Below are 10,360 nucleotides of genomic sequence, written 5' to 3'. Positions count from 1 at the left end.
TTTCATGTGAATTAACCTTGAAGTTAAAGCTTGTTTACCTTCTACTTTCCAAAAAACATACCTTTACAAAATCCCTTTCATAAAGGAGAAACTTTTATTACTGCATGCTTTAAAGCATCTTCTTCTAATGTGAGGAAATTCATGCTTTGTACTTGTTTACTGGTCTTAGTTTGCACAGTCATATATACTAGAACAAAACCCAAGAAGAATAATTTTTATTAGACCAAATGTCAGGTTATCTTTGAAGAAAGAGCTATGTTATGTTCCAAGTTCCTCATTCATACAGATTCAGCGTGCTCCTTGCACTTTTCACAATCAGGAAAGGGCCCACATGACTGGTTTTCCTTAAATTGAAAACAAGCTCACAGAATGAGGAAAATATTAAATCGGTATTTTTAATGTGAGAGGGGATGTTTATTTGGCTTCATTTAAGAACTACAAAATTGCACCCTACTTAGCACCTTGAATGATCCACCGTGAGAATATTGGATTGTTTACCAAAAAAATTGTAAACATTTACCAGAAGTAAACCTCAAACATGTTAGGAAAGAACATGTTATTTTACTACTTGCTATACAGGAGGATATACTACACAAGCTGTTTAAGTAACATTGCTTATATTAAACCTGAATGTTATTATATGGGGCAATAGTGAATTTTGTAAGTTTTACTTACTCTGTCAAGCTGGATTTGAATAGAAAACTTCCATACAGAAGTATTTACAGATTTAAGTAACCTTAAGTGGATTGATATACTTTTGACCTACTACGTTTTGAAAATCACCGTTTCTTATAAAGGAAGCATGTTTTGATGTTAATGGATGCAATGGATTCCTGGTCACTACAGCTGTAGGGCCAGTAGGTCTAATATCTAATTTGTATTCATGTTGGGGGGAAAAGTTTAACACCTGCTCCCACTATCTTTCTCTTCAGTAATTTGATCCCAAGTCTTCAGCAGCTATTACTTATCACTTAAGTGAAGGTATTTTCATTAAAGCTTTCCTATAGACAGTCAATTTGACCTCGGATTCTTTTAAGCCAATCCATTTGCTGTGAGGTCCATCAGAAACTATTGATGTGTATCAGGAAGTTAAGTGCACTGGAGAGAATTGCATTCCTCTGTTAATCCTGGAACTGTTCCTGGTTAGGTATACCTGTACAGTCTAAGACTCAAATCTGTACCTATAGTAGACAAACTCTAGATTAACACAAAGGTACAAAGTACCAATCCAATGTTGCTTTTCTACGTGCTGTATTTTTTGGTCTGATGTGTCCTCCAATCCAAATGTTCTCAGCACAGCAAAATCAATGTTCAAGATATCCAGGGGCAGATATAATTTTACAGGGTGTGCAAGCAGTTAAGTCTTTATCCTTTGTAAAGAGAAAATGCAGTTTGGGGCAGATTCCCATAAAAACAATTTGCTTTGCCTATTCCCTTATCAGGGGAATGTTGGAAGTTGACTAATTTGTGGGGTCTGTAATGCAATAGGTTCGGCCTGCTCTCACCTATCACCTATCCCACAGCAGACACTTACCTGAATATAAATGCCTAGTAGAAAAATAGAGTTCAGAGTGCAAGAAGACTGCTGTGTTTCCCAAAGATTCCCAGGAAAGACAGTAATCAAGACTAGGACAGAGAAGTTAACTTGGCAGGCCAGAATTTGAGCTATTCTGTAATACAGCAAAGAACTGTTGGTTCAGTCCACGTAACCCTTCAAGCCCTGTTCTTTGGTAAACAGGCAAGAAAGATTTAATTCGTTGTTTGGAAAAATCCACAAAATTCAGCACTCAATTTTAACTAAAGGGTAATTCTTTTATTCCCCATTAAGACTGTCTCAAGGACATAACTAAATGTTGGAAACCCCACAGAAGGGCACATACAGTGAATGTGGCGAAATACAATGTGAACAGCCCCAGGGGTTCAAACAAGGTAGGACCATTAGCTAACCAGAGGAAAAAAAACAAAAACAAACAACCAAATTTAAATTCTGCTGAAGATGTTGCACTTTCTTCTCCATTTACACTGGAAAAAAAAAAAAGTCAAATCCAACAAAATCCTTGAATCTCTAACAATACATTCAGTCCTGGCTAAAGAGTTTAACAAGATGGCAACAGGATGACTATAATACAAAACGTTCACTACTACACTCTGTACACACCTGTTGTCCAAGCCCTCCCCCAAACCCATGTAATAACGGTGCCCACATTATTTGCTTGCTTGCTGGGCCTGCCTGCGGAGGAGGACGTAGATCTTCTCCTTTATCCAGTCTTTATTGTATGGTTGGTATGTCTGAGTATCAGCACGGTAACTAGAGAGAAAAGAAAAGAATTAACATAGTATCAGTCTGTCCTTGTAGAACATCTACCAGAAGAACTTCACAAATGATTAAGCATCTTCCAGTGTATGAGGCAGAAAGCTGTGAACAGAACACAGTATCAGAAGTAGGTGGGAATTGCTGCTTATTGAAGAGATTTATCCTGTTCCCTAAAAACAGTTACCCAGCAGATCAGTAAGAATCTGAAATAAAACGAGATGCTCCGAGGACTACTGAGTGACTGGATCACAGTGTTCACATTTTAATTCATGAATATAATTACTTATGGGAGACAACAAATGGAGCACCTTAATATTCTGGAGCTCAGAATGAAGAAGCATAGTTCCACCAGGAAACAATTTAATTTGTCTTAATGAGCCAAACACTTCAACACTACTTCAGCAAGTGTTCATGTGAGTTTAAGTGTTCCACTTCTGTTTGGAATTTTCAGAAAATTAATAAAAGCACTATTTTCCAGGAGCAAAGGTAGACTCATAGATGGACGACAAAGGATTCTTGCCAGTTAGCAGTGATGGCAAGCCTACATCTAGCAAACAAGGACACTTCATAAAAAGTAAACTGAAAACAAGAACCCACAGATGCATTTTCTTTGGTACTCAGGGACAGTTGATAGAAGTAGTCCACTAGCAAGATTTCTTGCCAGGGCCAGAGAACTCAGTTACTAAGTACACTGTTGAAGCAAAATTAGACCGAAAAATGTAAGTAAATTGCATGCAGTCATCTGTGTAACTTCATGCCCTCCTTTCCCGCTTAGTCATTAGAGTTGAATGGTTTTTTGATGAGGATGAATTTCAGTGAATGCTTCAAGAATTACTGAAGTCCTGGTCAGTCTTTAAATCTTGGTACGCATATTTCTAATCAGACAAGAAGGATGAGATGGTCATTGGTAAGAAGTTAAGTAAAAATCCAGCGTTAACTCAATCCAGAATAATTTATAGTTCTTACCTAAGGAAAAAAACCCTAAGCATACTGTTTCTAAGAAAGCCTTGTTATTTAAAACCCAGCATGACTGGTTCAAGGCCACAGAAAGAGTTTCAGTATATATTGATACAGTAGTAGTTAGTAGTAGTTCCAGTGCAGTGTAAGAAATGTTACTTTCAGGAAAAGTTAGCAATTTCCACCCCCACTCCAAACCATTCATAATGTTACACTATGAGACCAGATAGTAAGTACTATAGGAATTTCCATGAACACAAGACATGTCTGGTACGCTACGTGTGCCATCTGGTGGAAGCTATAAGCTGAAGTAGAATTTGATGACGCTGAGTTTACAAGCTTAATAAAGACACAAGACTGTACTAGAAAAGAGTTGCTACTTCCTAAAGCAAGTAGCTAGCTTCAGTCTGTCAGATAAACTAAAACAAGTGTGTCTTTCAAACTGCATCAGCCCAGCACTATGACACCTGAAGATCAAACGAGGCACAACGTCCAAGAACAAGGTAACTGTGGAAACTCTAATCCTGGTTTACTTACTCTGCTGAAAACTTTGGTAAATGGCATTTGTATTAAGTCACTATCAGTAACATAAATTCTGTATGTACATCAGAAGGCAAAGGAAAGCAATCTGATGCTCTGTTTTTTAAAAACAGGTTTTTATTTTAAACTGGAAATAACTGGCAAAGGTTGTTCACTGTACAGCTGCACAAGTACTTGCACTGGGATTTCAGATGGAGCAGTACAGCTGCAGGAATGTCCACACCAGATACTCACCAGCTTAAATAGTTTCTGGAATTTTGAGCTAAGAAAGCCAAATACTATATCTTTTGTTACTTGAATACGAGATTTGTATCCTTATTCCTCCAGAATTTCTGCAAAGTTGATACCACTGTTATAGCAAACCATTACCTTGAAGTTTATGGTGTGGAAAGCACTCATGATCTGGACTAACTAATTTAGTTACAATGTTATGACCTGAATAGTAAAATTTAACATTTGATTTCATAGTGCAGTCAGAATGGAAAGTACACAAGACCACCTTTGCTGGCCCACAACTTTAATACACAGACAAGAACTGGAGATAACGTGTTCATAAGAACACTCGAACAATTACCTAGGGCTCTCTGGGGGACTGATCTGTTCCTCAGTCACTTCATTAGGATTTACAGAAACTTCCATCTTGCTGAATCTTGATCAAAATAAACAATTGGCTGCAATGCACTTCTGTAGACTTCTACCATACCACTAGTACAGCCCTTAGCTGAATAAAATTCTGTAATCATTCTGCCTCCTTAAGAATCAGATCTGCTGCACAAAGGTAGATACAGCCCCAATTTAAACAGATTCTAGCATTAATAAAATATGTAGCTGTATTAAACTGTTGGACTTCCAGTATTTGCAATGCTGGGAGCTTCAATGTGACTAAAATCCAAGTAGAACTGTGAGTTTCTAAGCTTTCTTTCAAAATACTTTATTCCGATACAGTTAACTGGAGTGGGCAACATGGCATGCCAGCTGTAAAACTGCTGCCTTACTAACAGTTATTGTGAAAAAAACCCAGAATCTTACCAGGTTTCACATAAAATATGTAAGAGTTAACATGGAAGATGGATTCTGACTTCTCTAAGTCACTGAAATGGATTTGTACAACTGAACTTACACAAGACAGCTGAGGTCTGCCAAGTCATCAATGAAGTCAAACAATTGGCTGATATCATATGTAATGGATGGACTGTTTGGATTCATTCTCTTCAGATGCTCTTCATACATTTTACAGACTCCTACAGAGGAAAAAAAATTAACAATGCAATATTAAAAAAACAACAACTGTATTTGCTGAGACTTCAGCTTTTGAACCACAGATATCAGGAAAGTTTAGAAATAACTACTATGAAAACAGACACATAAAATTTTTACTCAGATTTTGCAGAGTTGAAATGCTTTTGTTTTAGCTGTTTGCATTGAAACACAATACTAATACTATAAAATCAGGTAAGATGCATGGACAGAAGTATCTAGAGGAAAAAATGTTAGTTCTGTGAAAGATGGAACTGCCCATGCAGTAAGCTCCAAAGGAAACATGAAATTCCTTCTAATAATTTTAAGACATTAATTGCAACTTATATTCCTACTGTACAAGCACCTGCAAAAGAGAAGAACTAATGTCAAATAAAGCTACTCAAATCTCAGAAGAGAGATCATTCTTGAGAAAGAGTCAAACAGGGCTACTGAGATAAGACTGACAGCACAAGCCTGTATATGAATTTAAATCAGTTTTAGTTAAGCTAGCCCATAAATAATTCAGATACATCTGAGAAGAATATAATATTAAACTGAGCACAGAGGCTTTACATGGTCTTTATTGTGCTTTTGTTTGCCTAGCAAAACTTCCTGGGATTAGAATTTTTCATGTTAAGTGAATTTCCACATTTAGATCATACAGCTGTAGTATTTCAATCTTCTTTCCAAGCTCACTATGTGTCTCAAAGTCATGCAGGACTTTTTCTCTGGCAGACATGCCACAAATTATGCTGCAAATTATGTATCAATTGCACACATACTTTTATTTCCTCTACATGGCTAGCACAAAAATTAGCGAGAGTCAGGCTCTGATCCTGCAATGAAATGCATTCAGGCAACTCTGCTGCATGGCCCCACCAAGAATATTGTCTGCTCTCATGAGCTGAATGTGGTTCAATCTAGTTAAATCAAAAAGAGACATTTAATATAAAAAAGTTTTACAAACAAAGAATAGCTATTTTTAGTTTGCCAAAAAATTAGTAAACTAAAAGCCCAAGAAATTTTTGCATTTCTTGTGAATTACCTTGGGAAAACATAAACAGCAACTTATTTTCTTACTGAGTTTATGAATATATAAAAAATGGGGCTTTAACAACATTTTTTTGTCTACCATGTCTGCACTCACCTTCCATGCACTCATTCACTGATTCATAATCAGCATATGTTCTGCCTTCTGGCCTTTTGGTAGGCTGGACAAGTAGAATTGTGTGAGACTGAAAAACGAAACAAAACAAACACCAAGAAAACAGGTTACTTGCAAAATTTGAATGCTTTTTTTCTGTTTGAATTAAGTTATTTATCTGAATGAAGCACTAAAAAGAAGCATAATATCAAAACACTGAACCAGCAATCAAGGATACAGGCGTTTTCCAAATAGTACTTACTGTTCATATAAGCCGTGTTAACAATTTTTGTTTCCAATCAGTCCTATCAATCCTTACGTAAGTTTAAAATGTGTAAAATCACCAGTAAAAGAGCTATTGTGTTGAAAAAAAAGTACCACAGGAATAATAGTTTCTATTTAAACAGAAAAGCAAAGCAATAAATTCAATGTATGATAGCTATGCCATTAGTGCATTTACTTATTTTATTCCAAATGCAAGCTGTTAGTATCATTTCAAATACCCCAATTAAAGAGCAAGGAGGGAGTCCAACTTAACTTCGCTGTCAGTCTCACCTTAAAGATTTTAACAAATAGCTACTTTTGAGTTATTCATTCAGCTTCAAGGGAACACAAATTATACAACAATTCTGCACTTAGTATTCAAGATTATTTCCTGCAAAACAGATGCACTGATTTTTCATACTTCATTGAGTCTACTGAAACAGTAATTATGGTACAGATAACTGTTCCAAATGTCAGAGCCTGTAAGCTTGTTCTTCTGCAGGAAAGAGATGATTGTACAATCTGTGGCTTGCATTATTTCTATAATATTTTTCACTTGGCTACAGCAAGTAATTTGAGCAAACAACAAGCAAGATTTTTGAAGTGTACACAATCTGTGATCTAATTAACAGGTTACACAGCACAGAAAGTTTGCAAGCAGGCTACCAAACACTATTTCCAGTGCTGCTAATTGGAGACAACATTTTCAATGCTAATATATGAGGTGAGCACAAACATGTAATATTCATGGAGGCAACCGCAGAGTATGACACACTGGAAACAAACAGCAAAGCATTTGTTTCCAGTGTTTCCATACCAACAATAATTGGGCTTAAATTGATCAGCTGCTGATAGAAAAATCCTGACCCACACTTTGGACATATCAGTGAAGATACCAGTTCAGTGTTTGAATGCAGGGACAGAAAAGAAAAAATGGCAAACATTAGGATTTACAAGGAACGTATAAGAAAACAGTACAAATTCTTATATCATGACTGATAGCATTCCTATGCCTGGAATATATTTTTCAGTTCCTTAAATTCTGCCTCAAATAACATGGTAGGACATTCAGAGAAGCTCAGAAAAAAGTTAGACAGAGAAACAGAAGCAGCAAGACTTTTCATAATCAGAAGTGGAAAGAGAGGGGAATTCAGAGCTACACACTGTAACAAAAATCATACAAAGGAGACGACTATTTAAGTCTACTTCCACGTATGCCAGAGGGCGCTAGATTTGAAACGAATTCCCCAAGGGGGGCTGGTATCTGGCTGTTCCTAAGTGTATTGTGCTTGAGAAGGCACGTCTTACCAGGGAGTCCAAATGACTCTGCCAAACTTTATTATAAAGTACTTTTTCCAGCACTATCATTTTTATTTGCTGGTCACTGATGACAAGGCTTGGTTCCAGGACATGCAACTCTGATTTCCTGGGAGGATTTGACTAAGGATCCCTTATTAACAACAATGGATGAGGTGCATCAGCCAGTTCAGTCAGCTTGTTCTAAAAAAAGCTGTGTTACTTTAGCATCAGAATATCTTGTAAACTACATTTGTGGTGTCTGATTACATACACATATTTGTCTCTTTCAACTAAACTCAATATTAAAAAAGTTGGGTCTGTTTGACAAAGCCTAAGAGAGCATAGATAAAACTGAACTTACCAGGAGTTACAGAATTGTGTCATAATTGAGTGAATTCTGTATTCAATCTCCCAGAATCTTGCTGGGGAATCATTTTAGGATTTCTGACCTATAAACACCTAGGCTAACCCTCCAATTTTTTGAGTGTTAAATGAATGTGTATATATTCTGAAATTATCCCAGTAATCAGATTATAGGAAAAAAGTATCAGTGAGTCAGATATGTAAGACAATTATAGGTAGATATTATTTGGGCTTCTGACTTTAAACCATTTATCCCTTCAAACACTCTAAAATACCCCTATCAGATACAAGCCTGGAATTTATTAAAATTAATGCCATTGGGGCCATCTGTATTATACAATTCATGCACTGAATCTCAAATATTTCATTGGGAACTTCCCATTGTTTTACCTTAAGGGAAAAAGAATAACTTGCATGTTTTGATAAAATTGCTACCACAGAAGTGCAAAAAAGTGGCAAGTTTAGAAGCCTGAGAAAAGTTTTCTCCAACTATTACCTGCCCTACTGAATATGTGCTTAGGTGACCAGACGAAAATCAGTGTGATTAATAACTATAATGTTTTCATCTAGGTATAAATCTTATTATTAGAAAAAAGAAAACCAAAACAAGGGAAGATCCATAAACCTTCATGCATTAGAACCAGGTTATCTGGAAGAGTTCAATATGGATTCTTATTATTCTGATGCACATGTTGGGTTTTCTTGCATTTTCTTTAAAAGCACAGTTGTACTGGCCGCTGTTAAGCGGGACACTGACTGAGATACCACATGGTTTATCTTACACCGATTTTGAACTCCTAGACAGCACTTTAGAAAGCGCTGCAATCACTGAAAACAGAACTCTAAAAATGGTTAAGGCAGCACTGACAGCCAAACCAGAACTTAGGAGCTAGGCAATATCTGCCCAGAGGCTTCTACCAACTGTAGAGTCTATTAAACAATAAAGGAAAAAAGAAATTAAAAAGGGACATAAACAAGTATTGTAAGAATCAGATGTGTGGTGATGCAAATACAAGTCGTATGCCACACACACCTAAATGTGTTTCATTACTCCTGCTAGGCAGAAAAAGTGGTTTAAGTGTTGTCTTTCACTTCGGACACAAGGGACAGCGGTTGTAGCTGCTCATCCTAGCAAAAGCCAACTGCTTTTGAGCAAGCGCCAGACAGATGTAGAAATTTGCTGCAAACCCAGAAGCAGTTGTCCTTCCACTGCAGGGTAGTAACTTTCTTCGGCAGTCACATTTATTAGACGAATGCAGCAAACTACTGTGACTGGTAGGCCTTTGTGCTTTAGCGTGCCATTCCGACAGCCCACCAGCACAACCACCGCCATTCCCTCCTCCAAGTACTGGGCAGGAGTAGGGGAAGCCGCACGGGCAGAAAACACCTTCATATAATGCAAATCAGCCACGTGAGGTAGGCACACTCGACGGATCCGCGACGCCAGCGCTCGCCAGGAAGAGCTGCACTTCCAGAAGCGCACTGAAAAGGGGCCAAAGCTCCTGGGCCAGCCCGCTCCACGCCAGGGCCGGATGCCTCCCCCCCCTCCCCGAGAGCAGCCACCCTTGCGGCACTTTGCGAGGCCGCGGCCTTCCCCACTACCCGCCGCGCCTTCCCGCCCGCGGTGCCGGCGACCGCCCCCAACCCCAGGGGGAAGGGAAAGCAGCCCGCCTCGCTCCCCCGGGTCGCGCCGTCTTCCCCCTAAGCAGGCACGGGGAGCAAGGAGGAACCACCGAGCCCGGCCCGCCGCCCGCCCCGCTCACCATCACGGCTCCTACTCCTTCAGCACCGCCGCGGAGAAGAAGCGCGCGACGATCTCCCACAACCCCCCGCGCCCGCCGGAAGCGCCGCGCTAACGGCCGGCCACACGGCGCGGCGCTGAGGATGTCGGGAGTGGGCGGCCGCACCAGGCTGGGGGGCGGGGGTAGGGGGGCGGGGCCTGCGGCCATCTTTGATAAGGGAGCCGCTCCTTCCCACTCTGGCCCGTGGAGCGGGTCGGGCGGCCGCAACTTCACCCGCCATCTTGAAGCCGGTGGAGCGTGAGGGGCTGTGTGTGTCAACGTGGGCGGGGCGTGCCGTGCCCCCGGAAGGGGAAGCGCTGGGTTGCGGAGGTGCCACTTTGGCCTCCGAGGTAGCGGCGGGGGCGGGTGGAGGAGGCGAGCACTGGTCCCGTAGGTTCCCCGCGCTTTCACCTCCTACGGACGCGGCCCGCCTTAGGCCTCTCCTCCGTGTGGAGCCGT

At 39.9% G+C, this 10,360-nt stretch overlaps 1 protein-coding gene across 1 annotated transcript; it reads right to left on the bottom strand.

Annotated features, from left to right (window-relative positions):
- Positions 1 to 1,791: 1,791 nt before the first annotated feature.
- On the bottom strand, positions 1,792 to 9,978 carry ERH (ERH mRNA splicing and mitosis factor). The gene is made up of 4 exons (XM_082485208.1): positions 9,884 to 9,978; positions 6,198 to 6,285; positions 4,932 to 5,052; positions 1,792 to 2,308 (listed from the first exon to the last, which is right to left on the bottom strand). The coding sequence occupies exons 1-4, from the start codon at positions 9,884 to 9,886 to the stop codon at positions 2,206 to 2,208; spliced, it is 315 nt and encodes a 104-aa protein (XP_082341334.1). The 5' UTR covers positions 9,887 to 9,978; the 3' UTR covers positions 1,792 to 2,205.
- Positions 9,979 to 10,360: the final 382 nt, after the last annotated feature.

The sequence above is a fragment of the Vanellus vanellus genome, assembly GCF_965231255.1.
Source record: "Vanellus vanellus genome assembly, chromosome: 6".
Lineage (NCBI taxonomy): Eukaryota > Metazoa > Chordata > Aves > Charadriiformes > Charadriidae > Vanellus > Vanellus vanellus.
This window is presented reverse-complemented; position numbering and strand designations above follow the sequence as displayed.

Coding starts and splice junctions, on each gene's coding strand:
- ERH (XM_082485208.1), bottom strand. Junction 5,053..6,197: donor AGTGAATGAGTGCATGGAAG/GTGAGTGCAGAC, acceptor TTTCCTCTGTAG/GAGTCTGTAAAATGTATGAA. Junction 2,309..4,931: donor GCAGACCTCAGCTGTCTTGT/GTAAGTTCAGTT, acceptor TTTTCTCTCTAG/TTACCGTGCTGATACTCAGA.